The sequence below is a fragment of the Sebastes fasciatus genome, chromosome 21 (assembly GCF_043250625.1).
Source record: "Sebastes fasciatus isolate fSebFas1 chromosome 21, fSebFas1.pri, whole genome shotgun sequence".
NCBI classification, from domain to species: Eukaryota; Metazoa; Chordata; class Actinopteri; order Perciformes; family Sebastidae; genus Sebastes; species Sebastes fasciatus.
The window spans coordinates 11,976,513-12,000,894 of record NC_133815.1 but is presented as its reverse complement, the minus strand read 5'-3'; the positions used below and the strand labels follow the sequence as shown (position 1 = coordinate 12,000,894).

At 41.0% G+C, this 24,382-nt stretch overlaps 1 protein-coding gene across 4 annotated transcripts in view; it reads left to right on the top strand.

Moving 5' to 3' along the window:
- Positions 1-24,382, top strand: part of arfgef1 (ADP-ribosylation factor guanine nucleotide-exchange factor 1 (brefeldin A-inhibited)) — a 56,714-nt gene that overhangs the window by 17,694 nt on the left and 14,638 nt on the right. Inside the window, exons 2-17 of one of the 4 annotated variants that reach the window (XM_074622471.1) lie at positions 3,739-3,769; positions 7,189-7,345; positions 7,565-7,711; positions 9,510-9,689; positions 10,114-10,167; positions 12,208-12,574; positions 13,124-13,249; positions 14,008-14,037; positions 14,162-14,424; positions 15,028-15,161; positions 17,807-18,041; positions 19,807-19,906; positions 20,168-20,307; positions 20,424-20,532; positions 22,943-23,144; positions 23,232-23,343. In XM_074622471.1, the coding sequence (XP_074478572.1) occupies positions 3,739-3,769; positions 7,189-7,345; positions 7,565-7,711; positions 9,510-9,689; positions 10,114-10,167; positions 12,208-12,574; positions 13,124-13,249; positions 14,008-14,037; positions 14,162-14,424; positions 15,028-15,161; positions 17,807-18,041; positions 19,807-19,906; positions 20,168-20,307; positions 20,424-20,532; positions 22,943-23,144; positions 23,232-23,343 (2,387 nt within the window). The remainder of the gene's footprint in view (positions 1-3,738; positions 3,770-7,188; positions 7,346-7,564; positions 7,712-9,509; positions 9,690-10,113; positions 10,168-12,207; positions 12,575-13,123; positions 13,250-14,007; positions 14,038-14,161; positions 14,425-15,027; positions 15,162-17,806; positions 18,042-19,806; positions 19,907-20,167; positions 20,308-20,423; positions 20,533-22,942; positions 23,145-23,231; positions 23,344-24,382) is intronic. The other 3 variants (XM_074622474.1, XM_074622473.1, XM_074622475.1) reach the window with 3 other exon arrangements.

The following is a 24,382-nucleotide window of genomic DNA, read 5'->3' as shown; positions in this document are numbered from 1 at the left end:
ACAACCCCACCGCTCCCATCAAACCGGCTGCCTGTGTGTGTGCCTACCTGCCTGCCTTCTTGTTTTGACTTGTGTGTGTGTATTTGCATAAATCTGATAGCCCTGTGCTTCAGAAATCATTTGACGTGAAGCTGATATTAAAGCGGAATAGCCTGGGGTCAGTGCGTGTTTGTAATTTCACACATCCTGGTAAAAGAGACCTCTGGAGTCCTGCTGTAACTTTTATATTATGGATTACAGAGCTGGGCAGGAGAGAGACAGGCACACAGCGTTTTCTTTCACTGTGGCGTGCAGTACGGTGTGATATTGCTCCAGTTTTCTCTCGGGTCCAGCTCTATGATGTCAGGCTTTGTCTAGCGCTCTATAGCTAAAGTGAAAGGGGAGCTGCTGGGAGAGATAAGAGATCGGACTGTGCTGATTATTCAGTTTGGTGGGGAAAAAACTCTGAAAGTTTGAAGGGAATACACAGAGACAGAAGATTATATTGATGAATATTCATGGGGATCATAATACAGTATTCATGATAGTGATAATTAGTGCTGAAACAAGTCAATTAATGGATTAGCTGATCAACAGAAAATGAATCAACAACGATTCAGATAATGAATGATTAACTTGCGTTGCGGTAATTTTATGAACGCAAAAACACATGCTGGTTCCAGCTTCTCAAATATGAAATTTAACAGCTTTTCTTTGTTTCGTATTAGGGGTGCCGCGATATACCAGTATTGACGATAACCATGAAATTTAAAGAATGAAATATTGATATCTTGTTAATAATACAGATATGTTGATATCATGTAAATAATCCAGCACCTCTTAAATCACACTTTTTGTACAGTTATAGTTACAGACTCTCTCTCCACCTCCTTACACTCGTATTTTCAGTGTAATTAATTTGCCAAAAAAAGAGGCAAAACGCACAATAAATTAAGTTAAAGATGAATTTGACTGATTATGATTGTTATTATTTTTTCACATTTTCTATAGATTATCGCGATTTTTTTTGGTAATTGTGTAGTGAAAATCTGATATTTTGACAGCCCTATTTTGTATCATTGTAAAATAAATAGTGTTTGGACTGTTGGTCAGACAAAACAAGCAATTTGAAGAACTTTCAGTATTTCTTGAAATTTGATGGAATAATCAGTAGTCACAGATTAATTGCTTTTAGAAATATTATTTGCAGCCGTAGGGATAAAACCACTGACTTCGAGCAATGTATTTGGTGCCGGTCATACATGTGGTCAGGACACAAAGCAGCAGCAAAAGTAGTTAATACTGCACTTAGTGTTTAAGTCAACACCTCTCTCTCTTAGGGAACCAAAACTTATTAAAAACTTTTTAAAAAAACAATTATGCCTTCAAGTGCCCGATTTTACTGGGAAAGAAAAAAATCGGCAATAATATTGCGGTATGATCAAGAGGAAAACACATAAAACAAACACAATATAATGAGAGGTTTTCCAAAAATGTCCCTACGATATAAATCAAAAGGTCAAAGATAATATGAGAACGTTATCATCATTATAACAAGTTAATTGGCGGTGCCTGGTATCTCTCAGCAGCACATCCACTCCTATATCTCTCCATCTGTGTGTTTCATCTCTCTGTTTATGTTTGTTCCTGTTAAATCTGAAGCTTCATACACACCGACTGCGTCAGTCTGTCGGCTTGAGCCAGAACTTCCAATCATTTCTGATTGAATGCTGCCCATCCAATTACTCCAGCATCAAATATTAATCAGCAATGAAAATACTCATTAGTTGTGGCCCTATTATTAATTGATTAATCTTATATCAAGGAAAGCAAATATTTGCCGCTTCTAAAATGTGAGGATGCTTTTCTCTTTTTATTTCATTGTCAATTTTAATACATTTGGATTCTGGATCATTAGTGGGACAAAACGAGCGATTTAAAGATGTCACCTTGAGTTCTAGGACATTTTTAAAAGAATCAACAGACTAATTAGTGAGTAATGGTGCCTTCAAATGAAACTTGAGCTTGTGTTTACAACATGGGAAGTCGTGCACACAATATGCTTGGCGTTCAAGTGGTTAAGTCGTGAGAACACGGCTGCTAAGCAACGGCAATATTAACGTTACTGTCGGCATCTAGAAGCCACAGAGGCTAACAATTTTCTGGCAAGTGGGTAGCATAATGCAGGATATGCAAAGGCATAATGACAGAGGAAAAATATGAGGCCGTTGGGAATATCAACATTTTCCTCAGACAAATTATACAATTATGAAGAAAAACAATATACAAAATTACAATATACTAACTTATTATGCACCAAAAAATGAACTTCCAAGGCCTCCAACATTTCTGACAACGTCAACAAACACGTCTCAACTCATGAACTCGGAACTTTCAGAAACTTTCCACTTACAAGGTTGTGAATCCCACAAGAGGGGGGCGTTCATTTGGACTCTTCTCATGAACACGGTAAACACGACCCCATTTGAAAGCACCATTAGTCGCATCATTACAGTAGTGTGTGTACAAAACATTGAAGGCAGTGCAACAAAGCCATCATAACACTCTCCGGTTGATGCACACACTGAAAGATGAGACTTGGGTCAAGGCTCTATTATCCCACTCAGTTTTGTCTCAGATTAATGACATGAAAAGATGACAAGATCATATGTGCTTGGATCTCTTGTCAGATGTGGATCCACAGAGACTGCATGTATGTAACGGGATGTATAGATTTGCTTCAGACGGTTCCAACTCAAAACCGACACTCGGCTTCGCTTCTCCTACTCACGACTGTTCTCCCCACATGGGTAATACAGTAAAAACACGTTTGAAACCAGCCTTAATTTAATTCCACGGAGTGTTAAGTGCTAAATATTCTCGCCAAGTGGATTTCTTTGAAAGGACTGTTAGCCTTCCAGCAGTGAAATAATTGGGCTGTCATTGCATTACTGGGGTTTTTCCCAACCATCACAGGCTGGTGCAATTCTGTGAGGACTTTGCCGATTGCCGCTGTGTTTTTAAAAAGCTTCCTCATTGATGGCCCCCTTTTAATGTCTAGTACCAATTGGCCTCTCTTTCGCTCTATTTCTGTCTCTCTATCTCACTCATCCCTCCCTCTGTGTGTGTCTGTGTTTCCTGCTCTTCTGTGCCAGTGCTCAGCAAGTTCATACAACTGCTTTCATGCCTGGAGATCTGTGAAATAAACACAAATGTTGGCCCGGCTCACGGACACGGCGGCGGCAGAGTGAATAATGATTACATTTTTGGGGGCTGAGGCAATACATTAACCAGGCTCCTTCCTGCGCGGCGGTGGGACGTCAACAAGACCATCACCATGACGACACACACTCTTTCCTGCTTGAATACTTTTGACGTATCGAGAACTAGCTGTGTTCTTGCATCCAGAGTACAAAACGTGTCAAATATGTGCAGTTATAAGTGTCAGCACAGTACGTACTGTACAGTATGTAGCCTAATCCTCTGGGAGGGAAAGTGGTGGTCGCACACACACACACACACACACACACACACACACACACACACACACTGAAAAACATCATCTGATCTGGTGTGCAAACACTTAAGTTGAGCATTCAGGAGTTTTTCTCAAAAAAACGTCCTTCCTAGATAAGTCCAATCATCTGTGCTGCCGTGCCTGATATGTGCTCTACTCCCTATGGTGTCATTAGAGGAGTAAAATACTGCAGGATTTACATCCCCCCAAGGCTCATACTTTTCCTTTTTTTCTATTTTCAGAGGAAATCAAAGAGGAATCAGAAAAATTAAGGTAAGCGATTGATTAATTACATACCACAATACGGCATCGAGGGTCATTAAATTGGTGTTGTGTCTCTTTCTGCTTGTTCAGTCACTGTAAAATTCATGGCTCAACTGCAAGCCTCTGTTGCTTTCTCCTGTGTTCAGACTAGTGAAGGGGATTAGACCAATGTGTGTGTGTGTCTGTGTGTGTGTGTTTGTTTGTGTCTCTGCTTGGCCTGTTCCCAGCAGCCCCTTGTCTTCTCATTAATGGCGTTCTTCACGAACCCCTGCCTAACTTGTTTTTGAGAGTCTGTGTGTGTGTGTTTGTGCACGTTTGGTGTGCTCGTGTACGGGCTGCCAAATAACGTGGGCTTTGAATGAAACGTAGCATGAGTGCCACCTCTCCTCTTCCCCATCATTTCCTCCTCCTGCCGTTTCATTTTTATCCCTCTCTCTCCCACACTGTCCCTCCCTCCATATTCACTACCCATTATCTCTGTCCAGCGTTTTCCATTCTCTCCACATTACCAGGCAGTATCCAACTTCATCCAGATTTTACGCTTAAGGTTAGGACTGCTACATCAAAGATAGATGGATGGGTGTAGAAGCAGTGTGCAGCCAGCCACACCCAGCTCACACACAGACGCTGCTGCTTTTGGATTCATCTCAGGCGCTTTACAACTCTCGGCTATTTGTCATGTTATATAGATGCAATTGTCTCGCAGTTCTACTCAGGAATACAAATATACTTTTTTTGTGTGTGTGAGTCTGCAGTCCTATTTGAATTGTTTTCCCTTTGTGTCGCACACAAGGCCAGATTTAACAAGGACATCTTTAAAATCGCAACAGTAGGGATGGGCCATATCTATCACAGTATATGCAATTTTTTATCTCTCTGGATGCATACATCCTGATATTAGAGATTTTTTTTGTAAATTCAAGTTAGAAACCATTTATATAGTAGATGAAAGGACGAGATGACACTGAGCAATAGTGGCAATTTAATAGAGCCGCAACGATTAATCGATTAGTTGTCAACTATTAAATTAATCGCCAACTATTTTGATAATCGACTTCAGTCATTTTTTAAAGAAAAAAAAGTCAAAACTCTAATTCCAGCTTCTTAAATGTGAATATTTTCTGGTTTCTTTATTCCTCTATGACAGTAAATTGAATATCTTTGAGTTGTGAAAAAAAAACAAGACATTTGAGGACGTCCTCTTGGCATTTTTCACCATTTTCTGACATTTTATAGACCAAACAACTAATCGATTAATCGAGAAAATAATCGACAGATTAATCGACAATGAAAATAATTAGTTCATAATTTAGATAGTGATATGTAGAGATATAATGATGTGGAAATCACTTTAGGAAATGCTTTAAAAATACACTGTTAAGTGAAAGTAATGACCAAAAGATCTAAAAACACTCTGCACTCAAAGTGCACTTATTGGCTTGTTCTGGAGCTTTCAACTGTATCACACAGTCTTCATCCATAGATTAAGTTTTGTCACGGCACTGTAGACGTTCAGACTTTCCCTAATTCATGTTGGCTAGTAGTAGACATTTGGGGAAATCACTTTCTTGCCAAGAGTTGGATGAGATTATTGACATTGTGTCTGTCTGCTAAATATGAAGCTACAGCCAGCAGATGGTTAGCTTAGCACAAAGACTGGAAAAACGGGTCAATAACTCTGTTGAAAGGTACGCAACCCGCCTACCAGCACCTCTGAAGTTCAGTAATTAACACATTTTATCTTCATGTTCATTTAATCCATGCACATTGCAGTGTTGGGCGGTTATGTGTTGGACTGTTGCCAGGCGCGGTAACTTCCTGTCTGAGTCTTATCTTATTGTCAGCGTGAGGTTGCCAGGCAACCAGTGGAGACTCCAGGTGGTAACTGATCTTCTCATCTTACTCTTGGGAGGAGAGCAAATCAGCATAAATCCCCAAATGTTGAACTATTCCTTCAACGGTAACGGTTCCAACTGAGCAAACTTCAACTGCTGATGAAGACGGTACTGTTGAAAGCTCCGGAGCAATAGAGTAAAAGGGGACCTTGATTGGTAACAGGGTCAGACTTTTGTCACCTCCAAGGTCAAGGATGAAGCTCAACATTCAAGATACATGTCAATATTACTATAAACAAATCCCAGACGACATGTAATCACATATTATTGATATTATATTGATTTACTGACATACAAATCAGATCAAATACACACCCTAAGCTTGAAATGAACACCCAACTGTGGCACTGTGGGAGTCGTACATGTAGACCTAGCTGTCTAAAACCCAGCTAATGGCCATATAATGTTTTATAAGCAGGCTAAGTGTGACGTCGGGCTGATTATAGGGGCGAGAGCAGGCCGGCTGACATTAAGCAGGGAGTCCAGGAATAAGCCAGAGGAGAGGAGCTCGCTGCAGACACACACAGCAGCACAATAGCAGAGAGATGGAGAGACCGGGTCAGACCACACAGAGGAGACAGCAGAGCGGATGCTCTTTGCTGAATCACAGCTTCACTTTGAGCTGAAGGTTTTGAAAATGATGAGGAGGCTGCAATACAGCTAAATCTCTGCGTTTATATATTTTTATGGTCGCTTATTCCCTCTCCAATTCCTCTTTAATTTGTGCCTGTTTCCTCTTTTGTTTTCAGATAATATTTTTTGTTCCCTTCCTTTACCAAGCTCTTCCTCCCTTCTTCTGTCTCTCTCTCTACGATCTCTTGATCTCGCTCTAATTCCTCTTTAATTCGTGCTACTCGATTTCCTCTTTTGTTTTCAAATACCTCCTTTACAAGGCACTCCATCCTCCCTCTCTTCTTCTACGATCGTGGCCTGCTATTCTCTGTGAGGTCGTCCCTCTAAAAACAGCTGAAGTCATCCTTTTTCATTGCCAAGACATAAACAATGCAACCCCTCCTTCTCTTATCTGTCTCCCTCCCTCCCTCCCTTTCTCCGTCTCTTATTCCAGCCAATGCAGTCTGGGTGTGGTGGTTGTGCTCGGGGATGCTGTAGACACATGGCTGAAAGCAATGGTCCATATTTTATGTCTTTTGGTGTTTAAAAATTCAGAAAAAAATCCCTGTATCGTTCGATTTAAGGCCAGGAGGTGCTTTGTCAGCATGAACACATGAATAGCAAACCTCTGGGATTAGCACCCCTCCCTAAGAGAGATCAAGTGAAGCAGTCAGGCACAACATTGAATTCAGTGTAATAAAGATTTTGTTACTCTGCATTTTCCCCTGAGGAACAAGACGTTAGAGGTTGTTGTCCACAGTGAAACATGACAGTTTTTCATGCACCGTTAGTCCTGGATGTCGAGGGGAATGTGTCAGGATGATTTTTGAGCCCTGCTTCTTTTCTAGTGACTCCAGTTGACAGACCGGACCGTGTGATCTCACTGTCTCCATCTCTTTTTTTTTCATTGTTCCTTCCTAGTCCGCCCAGTGGAGACGGCAAATCGGGTTCCAGCACTTTACCGCCAATCAAATCAAAGACCAACTTCATTGAAGCTGACAAGTACTTCTTGCCGTTTGAGCTGGCATGTCAGTCCAAATGTCCCCGCATTGTCATCACCTCGCTCGACTGTTTACAGGTCAGTGGCAGGACACGTTGGACCGCAGAACCCCTAAATGTTTGCTCTGAGATCTTATGCCTACCTCAGCTAAGTCATGTTGAGAGACAAAATATACATTCAAGTAGAAGTATTTTCAATAAGGTGCAGAAAGTGTCATGACAATAAAGGCTAGCAAGTCATCTTACTCTTTGTATGTGTGTGTTTGCGTGTGTGTTTGCATATGTTTCCACCTTGTAGAAGCTGATAGCTTACGGCCACCTGACGGGCAGCGCCCCGGACAACACAGCCCCGGGCAAGAAGCTCATCGACCGGATCATCGAGACCATCTGCGCTTGTTTCCAAGGGCCGCAGACTGATGAGGGCGTGCAACTACAGATTATTAAGGTGTGCTGCCGTCCTCGTCTTCTGAGACAACACAGTTCATTAAACAGATACTTAACTTTAGAACGCTCTAATTCGCCGTCACAATAATAATATTTCTCCAAAGCAGATCACTGTATCACTTTGATATGAAGTCAGTTTTATTGCTATCTAATTAAATTCAATCACAACACTATAAGTAACTGCTTTTTAAGACAAACATTGTTTTAGCTTATGAATCAATATGTCATTTGAAAAGACTAATTTAGATGGTGTGTAATTATGTTATAAATGTGATCATTTACTGGAAAACAAGCTGTAACTAGGCGATTAAAGTGTGAAGTGGAGTCGTAGTACTCTGTAGACATTTTGCCCATCCTCCACAACAAAATAAAGAGTGTAATTATATTTGTAAGTTTTGCATTTGTAGTATTCATGACCTTTATAAAGGTGTGCCCTATTATGATCTGGTCTGAGAAGAGGCACACATACAAATATCATTTTGACTCCTCTAGATTGATTGTTTTGGTTGTTTAGTTTTGTTGTCACAGCTGGTGAATGACTGGTTAGTAGGAAACATGTTTTCACTAAGGCACAAGAGCACTCACAGTTCTCAAAACCTGCCTGAATGATAGATTTTTACCTTTTAATGGTTGTTTATCACCATAGCTTGATTGCTGACAATAGACATTGTTGGCTAGAAGCTTCAAACCCCCCATAAAGCCATAAAATCAATCAGTCTCATAATCATCGATGAGATATTAATTGTAATACTACTGTAACTTTTAAAATATGCCACCATAGTTATTTTTAAATATTTCCTATTTGCTTTTATTTTGTAGCTAAACCTGTTTTGTTGGATTTTTATCCTGTAAGAACTTGATATGAATGTCTGGTGATCTTTTGTGGTCTTTTGTGGTACAACACTGCGAGGCAAAGAAACATTTATTTTAAAATATGCTATATCCTGAGCAGGTAAACTACCAGCGGAATTTGGCAAAAGATTCAAGGCAGTTTTTGACACTGACATGTAACATTTCCAGAGCATTTATGGAGTGAAGCACATGTGTGAAAAAGGCCTTAAAGACATATTGGTTGCGTCTGAAATTCCATACTAACATGCTATTTAGTACGCTAAAACAATATGTCCGAAACCTTAGTTTGAAGCCAGTTTGAACTTAGTTTGCAAATTGCATCCTGTTTCTGGTGAAATATTCCAGTAACACTGGACATTATGCCGACATTAATATTCCACAATGCAATGCAGTAGTAACAACATAGTTCATAAAAGACAATGGCGGACAATTCTGTAACATCAATAACGCTTCAATTGCTAGGCGTAATATATTTTTTAATTAGTTCAGACTTTATGATTTTCACAAATCATCGTTTGTAATATGAAGTTGGTACGGGTTACCATGGTTACGTGTCTCCAATCGGCAAGGAGGCTCTTAGGAAGTGACGTGGTAATTACAGTTCAATGCTTCCGAAAATATACATACTACTGTTTATTCACGTGTGTTGAACGATAGTATACATACAGTATTGAGTATTTAGTGCATAGTATGCTATTTTGGACACAGCTTAGAGACATTTAATGGTGAGGTCACATGTTTACATTTTCCCCTGGCCCATCTGAAAAAATCATAATAAAACATGTATGTAAAGTAAGCCACAAAAAACTGACAATTGTGTGTTCAAATGTAAATTTCTGCTGTATAGCTGGTAGAATTTTTATACAATATAGTGTACTTCTTTTACCTCAAGTATCGGTTTGATCATCTCGACCTTGACGCCTCCCGTCTCCCCTTCTTCCCTCCAGGCGCTGTTGACGGCGGTGACCTCCCAGCACATAGAAATCCACGAGGGCACAGTGCTGCAGGCCGTCCGCACCTGTTACAACATCTACCTGGCCAGCAAGAACCTCATCAACCAGACCACGGCCAAGGCCACGCTCACGCAGATGCTCAACGTCATCTTCGCGCGAATGGAGAACCAAGCAGTATGTCCAAACCGTCTGGAAACATTCACTTACAACACATGATGCTGTTTATGTAGAAAGTACGCACAAAAGTGAGAGAGAGGGCAGCTCCTCCCTTGATGAAATTTGACACTAACAAAAGCCGATTATTAGACTCCAAAATCTACGAGGTTGCAGTTTGAAAATGCTGCAACAAATTAAAGTATGTAAATCTGTCTTGGCATGGGCTCAGATCGGATTGTAATATAATGAAAGATTCTGTGGGAAAGCTTTCTGCTTTTACTCAAACCACCTATTCCTGATTTCATTCAAGTCTACTGTTTGCTTTGTGTCCAGAGGGACATTTTAAAACAAAAAAAGCTTGCTCTAATGTCATCTTTTTCTTTTTGAATGACACTTTTCCCCCCTCCTCACCTGCCTCCCTCCCTTCCTTTTGGACACATAGCTTACAAATCACAAGCTATCTTGGTCTCTGGCCTCCAGAAAGCGTGACCGCCAGGTAAAAGCGTGCAGGACTGCCGTGACTTGCCTGATCAGAACTCTCAAACTTTCTTCTTCTCTGTGTGTCTGTGTGTTTGCGCTTTTTTTCCCCCCTCATCCATTCGTGCACTCATCTTTTCCTTTCGCTCCGACACTGCACAGGAGCAGGTATGCTGTGTTACTTCTTCCACCACATGCTTGCCGTGGCTTTTTGTTGACTTCTTGCCTACAAAATCATCGCTTCCCTGCACCAATTTACATTTTAGTTCACACCTGAGGGTGTTAAATGTTTTAGCGCAGGTCAGCTACTCCTGTCTCATTCCTGACAGCTTTTTTGTTATGTTGTGTTCCTCCAAAGGCTGTTCTTTTAGAACAACGAGCGACTGGTATTGAGTCACACAGACGGAGAAATATAAAGAAGCAGTCAGGGGTAGAGATAGAGAGACAAGGCACACTTTGAGGCAAAGGCCTATTATTGTGTTGTCACTGCCTATGTAGTGTTGTGCTGCTGCTGCTGCTGCTGCTGCTGCACAGGGAGATCCACTCTCTCTGTTTGTGTGTATCATCTTGACTGCAGCTCAGCATGTTATGATCACACACACACACACACACACACGGTGTTTGTCTGGCTCACAGTCTCACACACAGCCTTCACTATCCGACTGAGGTGGCATTTAAATAATGAGCTTAGTTTGTTTGCGCTGTCCCCTCCAGCCGAGGTGCGTTGTCTGGCCTCGTTACCGTCGCTCATATTCAATACTAATTGTTTCACTCAGAAAGCGGTATCATTGGATCGAGTTGCTTACATTTAAATGTGACAATAGCGGCGGCAAGCTCGTTTAATTATAGTCGAACAGCTTCCGGAAGAGTGGTTTTAAAAACAAGACATAATGGGTTTAATAAAAAGGAGTTTGTGTATGAAGTAGATGTGAAATGCAATTTTTGGTTTGGCTTTCTGTGAAGAGAACAGCATAAAACTGTGTAATTGTGGCTAGAAAGGGAGACGAGACAGACACCAGTGTCCCTTCACTTGGCAGATTTCTACTGTTGGTTACAGTTATTAATTGAAAAGCTGCAGATAGAAGGATCGCCATCCATCACCACTGTTTTGTAAATGTGTCACGCTGTTTATATTTCCATCTGTTACCCATTCCTCTCTTTAGTTACTGTGCTTTTTCCTCTTCGAGTCACTCAAGTCTATCATTTGTTTTTTTTTATTTAACATTTATGCCCGACAATTCTACAAATGCACTTGGATTGAAAATGCACCATGGGCTGTTGTTAATTTAGCTTGGCTGAGAGAACATCCACTGCTTGTAATTGTTTGCAAATCTTTTTTTGGAACTTGTATCGGTGTTTGCCATGAAATAGTGAAGTGTGTTACTGTGCATATATAACTGCTTTTTCCCCTCTGTGATCAGCAGTAGAGATGCCAAACTTTTGAAATAACACAATATTCACTCACGTCACATCATATTCTTTTGGTCGTGTGCAAATGTCTTGTGACCCACTTTTAGCTCCTGACCTACCAAGCTAAAGCGTAGCAACACTTTCCATATCGGTGTAACACATGTCAGCCATGACGCATCAGCCAGGACATGGTTGTATGAGCCATTTTCCATCAGAAATACCTTCTGCCACCAGCCGACTGAAATAGACCCAGTTCACACGAGCCAGCATGAATCGATTCCACAAAGTTTTTTCTCATCGCCGTTTTAGTAGCATGTCCTACTTCTCATATACATTTCCATAAGAACACACATCTAATGTTTGCTGGCACACTCTAGATGTTAAAAAAATCTTTTAAAAGAATCCGTTGTCTTCTGCTTTGACATCTGGTTGTGGCTTTGGGTTCAGTGAGCCCTCAGAGGATCTAGACAGGTTGTTCATACTTGTAATTGCTGTTATGAGTTTAGTCTTAACCGGTCTTTTTCTGTGTGTGCGTATGTGTGTGTTGAATGTGCCTGTTTTATGAATGCTGTTCTGTGTATGTGTGTTTTTTATTTTTTTATTGTTTTGTATGTGCGTGTGTGTGTGTACACCCACTCCCGCCCTACAGCTGCAGGAAGCGAAGCAGCTGGAGCGAGAGCGGCACCGGCAGCACTCCCCGGTCACCCAGCACACGGAGCCAGACTCCCCCCAGCTCCAGGCTCACGTCCACCCGCCGGCCAAGGGTCTCTCCCAGGAGCCCAACGGGCCCGTCACCCCTCCAACCCCCAGCATCACCAACCCATCCACCCCGTCCACCCCCTCGACACCAGCCCCGGAGGGCAGCAGCAGCAGCAGGTCTGTGTCTGGGGAGGAGCAGAGGGAGCAAGAGGAGCAGGGGCCCATCTACGAGAGCCCAGATCCAGAGAACGGCTCAGAGTTCTGTGTGGCTGAAAATGAACAGACTGAGGCAGATCAAGCCACCGCAGCAGCACAGAGTAAGATTTATTTTATTGTCCTATCTTTTTATATTCTGTATCCTGACATTTGTGCTTAGGCAAGCCCAGAGAACATTTAAAAAAAATTCCAGTTGCGAGGCGCCATACACACACTTGATAAACAGCCATTGAAAAGGTTTAAGATCACATCTTTTAAACATTTCATATCTCTGTCTCTATATCTACATTCTGGGTTGGTGTGATTACTGATGAAAACATCTAGTGTTACAGTGAACACCCTGAATGCGCTCGATAAAAAGCCTCGCTCTTGACGTTCTGTGCAATTTCATTCAAAGAAAAGAAAGCCGTCAGAAACCAGTGTTTACTTTTGCAAACATTCGATACCACATTCAGCGCTACAATGGCTCATTCACTGAGAGACGAGCTGGTGTAGAATATGAAGAGCATTAAATGTGCTTTGTCAATGACATTGTAGCTTTATGGATGCTGGCCCAGAATGCACTATGCTTATAGCAGAATGGATGTGTTGATTGCCCTCTGCACCTTTTTAGAGGGTGTGTTTTCTTAAACTGTGTGTGTGTTGTTCAGATGCAGCAGCCCAGCAGCATCCAAAGGCAGGTGAGGAGGAGGACGAGGAGACACCAAACTATGAGGAAAAAGCTCATGAAATCGTCCAGAGTATCCTGCAGGAGGTGGTCAATACTGTTGCAGGAGGTGAGATGTCTTCTGTGTGCAGTAAAGAAATATATATATATGTCAAGTGGGTGTTTTTATCATGGTGCATTAGCACTAGTTTAATGAACAACAAGTTCAGCCACAACTCTGTTTTTTGTTCAGTGCAGCTCCTATGAGCCCTTTTCAGTTTGCTCACCCTTTGTTTGCTATAGAATCATTTGAATTTGCACTTCCCCACTAAATACCTGTGCAAATTTGCACCTGCGTCTGTGAGTTAGAGATTTTTTTTTTATGCAAAACCGACTCTTGCAAATTTAGAGATCCATCCGCAGGTTTAATTTTTCCTCCCATTATTTGCACATTCCTTTCTTAAATGCATATGGAAAATGAAAGTTCAAAATGTGTCTGAAAGGAGATGCAGAAGTCTCTAAACCCGGCCATCTGCTGAGCAATAACAGTTCCTGGGAAGCTACGCTATAATTTTAGGTCATGTCAAGCTCCGTGAAGTTCCCTTAGATGCTGACAAAAAGAAGGCAAAGCACTCTGTCTTTGTGTGCAAAAGTTAAAAGAAGCCTCTATTTTTTTTCTACGGCTACGTCATTAAATTGTAGACACAAAAGAGTAGTGCTTTGGCTTCCCTTTTCAAATACACTTTTACCCTTGAGCAGCAATTTGACAAACGGGCTTTAATGGTCGGGAGGAACATTGAGCAGAAATGCACTCTAGTTTCCTCTCTTAACCCGAACATGCTGTTTACTAATGTGCCGCTGTCATTTTCTCTCTTTGTACTTGACCAGAACATCATGTCAAACTCCAGCGTAAGATCTGTAAGTTTAATGTTGCCTTGCTGGTCCTTGTGGAGGATGTTTCAAGGTGTTTTCTTTATTGAGACTAAAGATCACTGTGTCACCCCCGTCAATCCAACTCCTCCCTGCCTTATCATCACCACAGGCCACTGCTTGGACCCCACAAACCTTTGCTCTGACACTAAGGATCCCGGCGGCGAGGGCGAGCCAGCGGAGTCGGAGCCGGCGGAGTCGGAGCCGGCTGAAGCGGTGACGGAGGGCACCCAGAGCTCTCTGGAGGACGAGGGCACGCTGGGTAGCGACAGCGAGCACGTCCACGCCAACGGCATCCCCGGCACGCCTATCTCTGCCAGCTTCACCCCCTCGCTGCCTGATGACAGACTGTCTCTCTCGTCCAATGACACGCAGGTGAAGGACGGACCAGAGTTAATACATTTTTGTTCCAAGTATAAGTCAAAGTAAGGTGAATAGGGTAAAAGGTTTAACTAATACATATCACCATGAAACTTACCCAGTTGATTACTCACATTAAGACAATTATGCTTTGTATTAAAAGTTTTCTGAAATTTTATGTTTAAATATGTAAATGAGGCGTTATCTAATGTTAACATTTGGTGAATTTAGGAGAAATCTACAGACGTGGCATTTTTCACCTTAAAGTAAGCGAGAAACAGCAGGAATTTTAATGTGCTTCATATTTATGTGTTATGATTGTTAGCTGGAGTTCATGTTTATGATGTAACATTTTGGTCCCGGCCGAATTGCTGAGAGTCAACATGATTTAATCAAAAGACAAAATAATGAAAAAGATCCAGTTTCTTTAATTAAAGTGAATGTATTTCCTGGAATGTCTTATGTAATCGCCCTTCTTTTCAGTTGTATATGAAGCCTGGTTAATTGCACTCCTCAGTGATCAAGGTTAAACAAAGCTAACAGACCTGGAGGCTTTTAATCATTCCGTGAAAGAAGATGTTGCTAATAACCACACACGCTGTTTTTGTCCCTCCGTAGGAGTCGGGAGCGGCGCCGGGCCAGCCGCCAGGTGCAAAGTTCTCCCACATCCTCCAGAAAGACGCCTTTCTTGTCTTTCGCTCACTCTGCAAGCTGTCAATGAAACCGCTGTCAGACGGACCACCTGATCCCAAGTAAGAATTCATATTCCATGTAGTGTGCAACAATGGGATTATTTGTTTGGACATTTTGGTTTAATATTTCAGCCAAGTGAAATATTTTTGAGCACAAAAAGTGAGAGATATATTTTAACACAATGGAATATTTATGATAAGAAGGTGTAGAAGTCTGACTTATAAATAACCTCAGTCACACACTTTGTTCTTTGTCTTTTACTGAACATATTTTCCAGCTTTTGCTCATAAACACACCAATAGTTGAAGGTCATGTTCTACTCTGAAAAGCTCACTAATGGCTGATGAATTTTGAGATTAGTAATATGTTAGTGAGTGAACCCCCTTGTATTCCCTCACTTATTATTCAGTGTATTCTAATAGAGGTGAGTCGTGGTTTAAAATGAGGATTGCTCCAGTGATTACGGTAGTGTTTTGATAAAATGGTGATGAAGGAGACAATGAGGCATCGCTCAGCATTTTCTGAATCACTTCCTGGTTTCATGAATCCCTTTTTAACCGTTTCCTCTTTGGCAAAGCACCAGAAAGGAAACATAATCAGATTTTTTGCCATCATTCAGTATTACTTCTGACCAAATAGGAAGCATCTGATTGGCTTTTGTGAAACAGGACTTCCTGCATCTGGTTTCTGTGTATAACGCCTGATGTTTCACTCTCAGTCACACACACACACACACACGCGCACACACACACACACACACACACACACACACACACACACACACACACACACACACACGCGCGCACACACATGCACAACACAGCAGACAGGCTGAAAAGCTGCATTATTATTATTATCAGAAAGTACTAGTTTGTATCTTTATGGTGGATCAGAGGGAACACATCGGGTCTCAGGATGGATTATTATGTTCTTGTTATCGGACATCTAACGTGATTAATAGGACAAAATGTCCAACACGCTATCCTCCAAACAAGTGTAAAAAATGGTATATGTATTAATTATGGATACATCCTCTTGACCTGGTGTGACATAATTCTTTCAGTGTAGTCTTTACAGTACTCTGTTTAGTTAAGTTATTGTGGTTCAAAAATACTTTTCAAAATGATATGAAATGAAGTGAGTCTCTGATTGAACTCGAACAAGTAACAGCAAACTCCGTGTCATCCTTGTTCTGTAGAATTATGGGTAATGTAGTCTTTTATGCAACACTTAGGATTTAGATTCATCCGTGCATCCTTTTACCATTACCCAATGAATAAATGACAATAATATAGGTATTTTACTTTTAACAGTTTCTCATAAACTCATGACTCATATTCTTGCTCTGTAGACAGTTTACCACGAGATTGCATGTAGGGCTGGGAGATAAATCAAACTTTGGCTTCCAACCATTATGAAAATAAGATTATCGAGATAAAACAATTATTGTGCCGCGTGCTGTTTTACCATGACGCTCTCGTTTTGTTTTGTTATAAATCCAGCGCACCCCTTTCCTTTACAGTGGTGCACCCAAACTCAGTCTTAGCCGGGCTGTGGTATGTTTAATTAATTTATTTGTTTTTTATTATCATTTAAATGTATACATATTTATATATTATATTTGATTTAATATTTATTTTGATCTAATTTATTTTTTATCAATTTTATATTATTGATTTAAATGTATATATATTTATATATTATATATGATTTATTTTATTTATTTATCTCTTTTCCATTGTTGTTTTTCAGTTGAATTATATTTAAAGTTCAAGAAAATCCACTGTTGAAAAGGTTCAATAAATGCATGACATTTCCAAAGTCAATGAGTAATCAATAATCATGTTAATTATTATTTTTGCCATAATCGAGCAGTCCTAAATGCATGTGTATGCTTTGACAGAAGTGTCCCTTTTAGGGAGGAAAAAAAGTCCATATTTTTGGGCACTTGCAGAAGCAGCAGAGACACATTTTTGTTGTGCCACATAAATCCTACTTTGTCTGCGCGCCAGAGATGGAAGACATTGCACGGAGGCAGCCAATCTCAGCATATAAAGTAGCTGAAAGTATGTTTTTCTGAGCTCCAGTTTTTCTGTCCTGCTGCTGCCGCAGAAAAACAGTTCAGACGAGCCGAGGCTCTACACGCAGAGGAGCTTTGATTTAGTTGGCCTCGCGTTTCTTTGATGGCTGTTGAAGATTTTAACTCTCAGATGGAGAAATACAGTGTGACGTGGTCTCAGTGTGCATTACGCCGCCGTTTCTTTGAGGTGTAACTTTTCTTGAAGGACAGATAATTTGCCTGTAAGTACTTGGTTTTAGCGAGATGTTTTTTTCTTTTTATCGCTGAATGTATTGTATGTCTGAAATGTTAATGCTCATCCGATTGGACAATGTGTTCTCGGAGCCTTGAGCAGATGGCTGGAAAAGTTGTTTTATGCAGGAGCCAGCTTCATTCCCACAAGGTTAGGGTACACAATATAAGAGACCTGCACTTTCTGCAGAAGAACAGACACAATCAGTCTTTCCTCTCTTGCTGCATTTTCATTTTATCAATATATTATCATGTCCTTCGCTATTGAAATATTCAGACTGACCTCATGATAATACCAGTAGTGTCTTACAGTTATATTCCCCTGACTTTACTGTGTTATATACCATCTTTACATCCATGGAAACACTGCTTGAACTTCCTCCTCTTCCTCAGATCCCACGAGCTACGATCGAAGGTCCTGTCCCTCCAGCTGCTCCTGTCCATTCTGCAGAATGCCGGGCCCATCTTCAAGACCAACGAGATGTTCATCAACGCCATCAAGCAGTACCTGTGCGTGGCCCTGTCCAAGAACGGCGTCTCCTCGGTGCCCGAGGTCTTCGAACTCTCGCTCTCCATCTTCCTCACTCTGCTCTCCCACTTCAAGACGCACCTCAAGATGCAAATCGAGGTAACGTATTCACTGTGCTCATGAAGAAGATCTCAGGTTTTGTTGACAGTTTCTCAGACTGAAAGTGTAAAGAAAATGTCTCCGCTGACAGCCTGAATAGACCTTAACGCGATTACGATGAGACACTGCATTTTTCAGGGTTTTTCAGGCTTTAACACCTAGTGTGGTTTTCTTCAACAACTTCTTATCTTATCTTCACTGGAAAGCTTTTAAAGTGATGCAACGAAGGCCGTCAATACTACCAAAACACATGCTTGCTTTCCGACAGCTGTTACCTGCTGCTCTCATTCTTCAGCAGTGTGCTCTCTGTGTGTTCATTTTTTCCCAGCTGTATTTAGATTCATATTATGCAGGGGAAACCTGATGAACCAGTTGGCTCATTACAGTAACTATATATAAATATTATCTATCCACCCACCATTTCTTGATGGGAAACAACAGTTTCACACCTTCTCTGGCAGCTGACAGTCTGTCTTGCTAATTAATGATTTAAGATTGCAAAAATATGAATCGGAAACAGATTACAGTTACAAAAGCAGCACCAGGGCTAGGTGATATGGACAAAATCTTCTATCCTGATATAGATAATTTCATATCTCGATAACAATATATATCATAATATAGCATGTTTTCTCGTAGTTCAATAAATAAATAGTCTATATGAATTAATAACTAGATGGTAAAGCCTATTTTTGTTTACTTGTGAGAACTAATTACTTGACAAATTAAATATCTTATTTAATTCAGAACTTTAGTGCAAAATGAACATAACAGTTTCAAGTGAAATTATAAAGAAAGAAATAATAAATATTTACATATATACACATTTGTTAATCGTAATATAAAGTAAGATGTAAAATCAAAACCGTAATCTTCAAATGATATTCCCTCAAAATATTTCAGTTTGATTTAGTATGTGCTTGTGATTATCGATTTAGACAATGTAATTATGTATCACGATATCTCATATATATAAATATATATATATATATAAATGATCATGTAAGGGATAATGTACAGCGAGCCGGTCATTGTTGTGAAATAAATGCCAAACAGGACGGACCCGGGTTCACGGAGGGGTCTTGCATCGCCCTGAAGGGGTTTATTTCATAACAATGACCCGCTAGCCGTACATTATCCCGCTTATTACACGGCTACTTACTTAAGAAATCAATAATTTGATAAAAAAGAGTCCGAGATCAGAACTGCGTCCATAGCAACGGTCTGTTATACATAGCAGCGGTCTGCTATAAAGAAATAACAGATAACAGAACACAGTGATTGACCAATCAGAGTCAAGTATTCAACAAAGCCGTGTAATAAATGTAATTATAGCCCAGCCCTAAGCAGCACTGTTAAATTGATCATTTAAATATAGCTTTTATATAGCTAGATATAGCTTTTACCTAAAGGTTACTGGTTCGGAGTCTTTCCGTGTTGAAGAACACCACATACGCAATACTCTGACAGTCTGACTCCATGTCTCACTGCAGCAGGCAGCTGACACCAGTGCTGTATGGGAGATGTGGTTTCTCACAGAGTATTGTAACATTCTTCCACCTTGGTGCAACTGAGAGTTGCACTATGACCTCCTTTCTGCTGCCCACAGTTTATTATTCCGTTTGAGTCAGTTCAAAGTTTTTTTAATGCATGACCACCTGCTGTATTTGCTGTGAAGGAAGCTCATGTGGGCTCCCGGAGAATATTGTGTGTTGTGGGTTTATGTGTTGGCCATGCAGGTAGCTGATGGTGTTTTTGTCCGCAGGTGTTCTTCAAGGAGATTTTCCTGTACATTCTTGAGACGTCCACAAGCTCCTACGACCACAAGTGGATGGTCATACAAACCCTCACTAGAATATGCGCAGGTTTGTTTTCATTTAATTCCGTTTTAACATCGATTGTTTTGTATTATTTGATAATGAGGCAGTAATGGAGGCTTAAGAGAGAAGCTTCTGTTAAAACCTGGTGTTTTGTCTGCCAAATGTGTTTAATCACATCAGTTTTTGAAAGGTTTCAATTAATTTAATGATTAGAATTAACCTATAATTATTTCTGCTTGCTTGTGTAAACAGTCTGTATTTGTATCATAGATTCTCACTGATAAACTCCCTCTGTGTCTCTCTCAGATGCCCAGAGTGTGGTGGACATCTACGTCAACTATGATTGTGACTTGAATGCTGCTAACATATTTGAGCGCTTGGTCAATGACCTCTCGAAAATTGCACAGGGTCGCGGAGGCCATGAGCTCGGCACAACGCCCCTACAGGTGATATTTTTTCTCTCCTTTTTAAAAAAAATATTTTTGCTTTATTTGGTATTACTCTTCTACAAAGGTTCAATATTAGGTTTGTTAATTCTAATACTGTTTGTGTCCCTTTCTAGGAGCTGACCCTGAGAAAGAAAGGCCTTGAATGTCTAGTGTCCATCCTGAAATGTATGGTAGAATGGAGTAAAGACCAGTACGTCAACCCCAACTCCCAGACCAGCCTTGGTAAGACACGCTGAACATGGATTTAATTTGTGGCAGCAATCAAAACTAAACTGAATGACAAGAAAATTACCTTTGTGTTCATTCTGACTCGACACACTGACTAAATATTTAGTCTTCAGACTCATAAGTGGCAGAATTCATGTTTGTATTTTAGTCTAGGTCAATATAAGTGAACATACATAGATATTATTACTGCTGAACTATTCCCTATTATTATTATATCAAGACGTGATCAGAAGTGGTTTGAATTTACAGCTTAAATACAGATGGTACACGCTAGACTTGTTTGTGTGTCTGCAATTTTCCGCTTTGTTGGCCTTGCCCATAAAAACCCAGATTGTTGCTTTTCCTCAGCAGTCTGTGGGGAATTGAACTTGTGCTGTGGAAAGTGTGTGTCAGAGAGGAGACTGCCAAGGTTATAACTACAGTAGACTTTCCCCCTGATCAGCCCGCTTTTTGGCAGCGGTTCATCATCGAGGTTAACTGGGGTTAGCGATAAAGCTCACATCCATCAGCTCGGCTGCAATCAGTCGCAGGATTGACAGTTGGCATTCATCAGGGAAGCTACAGCTCTGAGGAGGAAAGAGAGCGTTCATCAGCTCAGCTCCAGCCAGAGGAAGCGTTGAGATAATGCCCATAGGCCGGCGCTGACAGGCTAATCCAGAAGGTTTAGTATAAAACAGAGCGATACCTCAGAGCCGAGCCGCTCTGAAACGCCCGTCTACAACATGAGACTGGCCGCTGGGTCTTCTGCACACCGGAGGATTTCTGTTTTTATACAAAGGAGGAGCTCAAACTGTGGAGCAAGTGCAATTTTGTGAAAGAGCTGGAAAAGATATCCCACAAGCCCCTGGAACTATCCACAGGCTAGCCTCGGGCTAAGCCTGTCAAGGCTAACCAGCAGAGGCAGCAGTGTTCACTCGCAGGGACTTTATCTTACCGCTCGTGGGTCAAAATGTCAATTTTGAATGTTAAATTGGGGATTTCAGACCAAGACCATGTTCTTCCTCGTGCAATAATAGTTGTGATTACAATACATTGATGCATTCTCACATTACAGTACAATATATCACCTTCACTCTTTCATTTGTCCCTTGTTGTGTCATTTTCTCCCCTTTTTTTATATGTCTTCAAAGCAAGAGCAGGTAATACTATAAGAATACAGCTAGAGCGTGGTGCTGTGATGGGAATCGTTCTTTTTAAGCCTGTTGTGTCTGTAGCTTTAGATGATTTTGTATTAGTCTTCTATAACCTGTGTTGTTTGTAGGGTTTCCCACTTATGTGCCATAGATTGTAACCAAAACCTTGTAAAACACCTTTTCCGACTTCGATGGGTAAAAATGCTGCTTGTTAATGTCATGAATATGTTATAAAGTAATTTCACAGCTTAAACTTTCAGTTAGAGCTGCAACAATTTATCGATTAATTGTCAACTATTAAATTAATCACCAACTACTGTATTTTGAAAATCAATTAATCGATTTGAGTAATTTTTTAAGGGAAAAAAAGGCAAAATTCTCCCATTTCAGCTTCTTAAATGTGAATATTTTCTGGTTTCTTTACTCCTCTATGACAGTAAACTGAATATCTTTGAGTTGCAGACAAAATAAGACATTTGATGACGTCATCTTGGGCTTTGGGAAACATTAATTGACGTTTTTCACCATTTTCTGACATTTTATAGACCAAACAACTAATCGATTAATCGAGAAAATTATCAACAGATTAACCGACAATGAAAATAATCGTTAATTGCAGCCCTACTTTCAGTTAATGTTCCCCTCTTCCCTCTGTATTCCTCCACCTTTTTCTCTCTACGCTAGAATGGGGAGCACACTGCCGGATCACATTACTGTGACACTGTCCTGAATGTTTTAGAGAGTTTCCGATGTGTAATCAGACGCCTGGCCCTCGCTCAGGGCTACAGGGTGGACCCGCTCCAGCAGCAGGATTAAAAAATAAAAAAACACCTCTCTTGGCCTCTAAATTCTGGCTGCTTCCTCTTTGACTGCCTGGAGCTTTTTAGATAACCCACCTTTTATAATATCCTCCCCTCAAACCCTGCCTTGCACCTGCTCTGTGTGAATAAGTTTTCTGGAGTTGGTTAGGCTGCGGTCTTGTGTGCATGAGTGAGTAACACCAGTGTGCATACCCTCCCTGGCAAGAACAATCACTAAGGAGGCCTCAGGGTCATTTTGTTCTCTGTGTTGCAGTTTCCCCTTTCAATTACTGAAGTCTCTTCCCGCAGTACCAGCGTTAAGTTAGCTCATCTTATAAGCCTCCAGGCTGAGTTTGTGTGCCGGAGTTTCAATTAAAAACTCTCACCTTTGTGGTAGAAATACTTGGTTTACTTCCATTCGTCTATCATCCCCTCAGGGTTATCTCATCTCCTGTTTTTTTTGCTCCTCAGGCCAAGAGAAACCATCAGAGCAGGAGAGCACGGAGACAAAAGCCCCGGAGACCATAAACCGCTATGGGAGCATTAACTCTCTGGACTCCACCGCCTCGTCTGGCATCGGCAGCTACAGCACCCAGATGTCAGGCACCGACAACCCCGAGCAGTTTGAGGTCCTCAAACAGCAAAAGGAGATCATCGAGCAAGGCATTGACCTGTAAGTTTCAATACGCGCACCTACATTTATCATTTTATCCTGTCTTTACTGTGCATCGGCTACAGTATGTCTCTGCTTTTTACACAGGTTCAACAAGAAACCAAAGAGAGGAATCCAGTACCTTCAAGAGCAAGGCATGCTGGGTACAACCCCAGAGGATCTTGCTCAGTTCTTGCACCAGGAAGAGAGGCTTGATTCGGTAACACGTCACCCTGTTTTCATTCAATTTCTCAGCAACCACAAGACCTTCAAAATCACAGACATGAGGGTGCACAAACTACACAACTGATCACGATATTCAACGAAAACATGTAAGAAGTCACCGTTTGGTTTTTGAGGTGCAGATGTAATGCATTCTGCCCCAAAAACATGGTGTTGTATGTATCAAGTAGACTGCTGTAAAAACAGCACGGATGGGGGGAAAACTGGTTCTTTTGATTTGGTTTTGAACATGACATTCAAATAATTTAAAAATCATTACAAGCTCAACTGCACTCATGATATTTTTTTACTGAATTTCAGTATAGTGTGCTGCAGGGATGAGTCCTAAAACACTTCCGGTTCCCTCGTCTGGAAGTCAATGGGTTTTTTGAAGGGGTTTTTAGTTAGAGGCTTGAAATACGGTAAATGGTAAATGGACTTGGACTTATATAGCGCTTTTCTAGTCTTCCGACCACTCAAAGCGCTTTACACTACATGTCAGTATTCACCCATTCACACACACATTCATACACTGATGGCAGAGGCTACTAAGGTGCCAATTTTGCCCATCAGGATTTAATCTAAATACTCATTCACACACCGATGGCTATGCCTCCGGGAGCAATTTTTTGGGGTTAAGTGTCTTGCTCAAGGACACATCGACATGTGACCTGGAGCAGCCGGGGATCGAACCACCGACCTTCCGATTGGTGGACAACCTGCTCTACCCTCTGAGCCACAGCCGCCCCTTAACCACGGTCTGTGGTTAACACAAGCTGAAGAAATTTTTATATTTTGTTCCACAACATAAAACACATAAATAAATACCCCACGAGTGAATTTTGAAGCCTTTGTGTCTTAAAAAAGGCGATTTACTAACAAGTGGCTAAATGAGACTACTAAACGTCATCACGCCAAACACTAGTCCGCCTTTAGCTTAGTGGTGGTGATGTGAAGTCATGCAATGTGGTGTAGTTTGTTTATAGCCTAATTTTTTCTGCCGATTGCATTCACTTTTCAAAAATCATAAAAGTGGT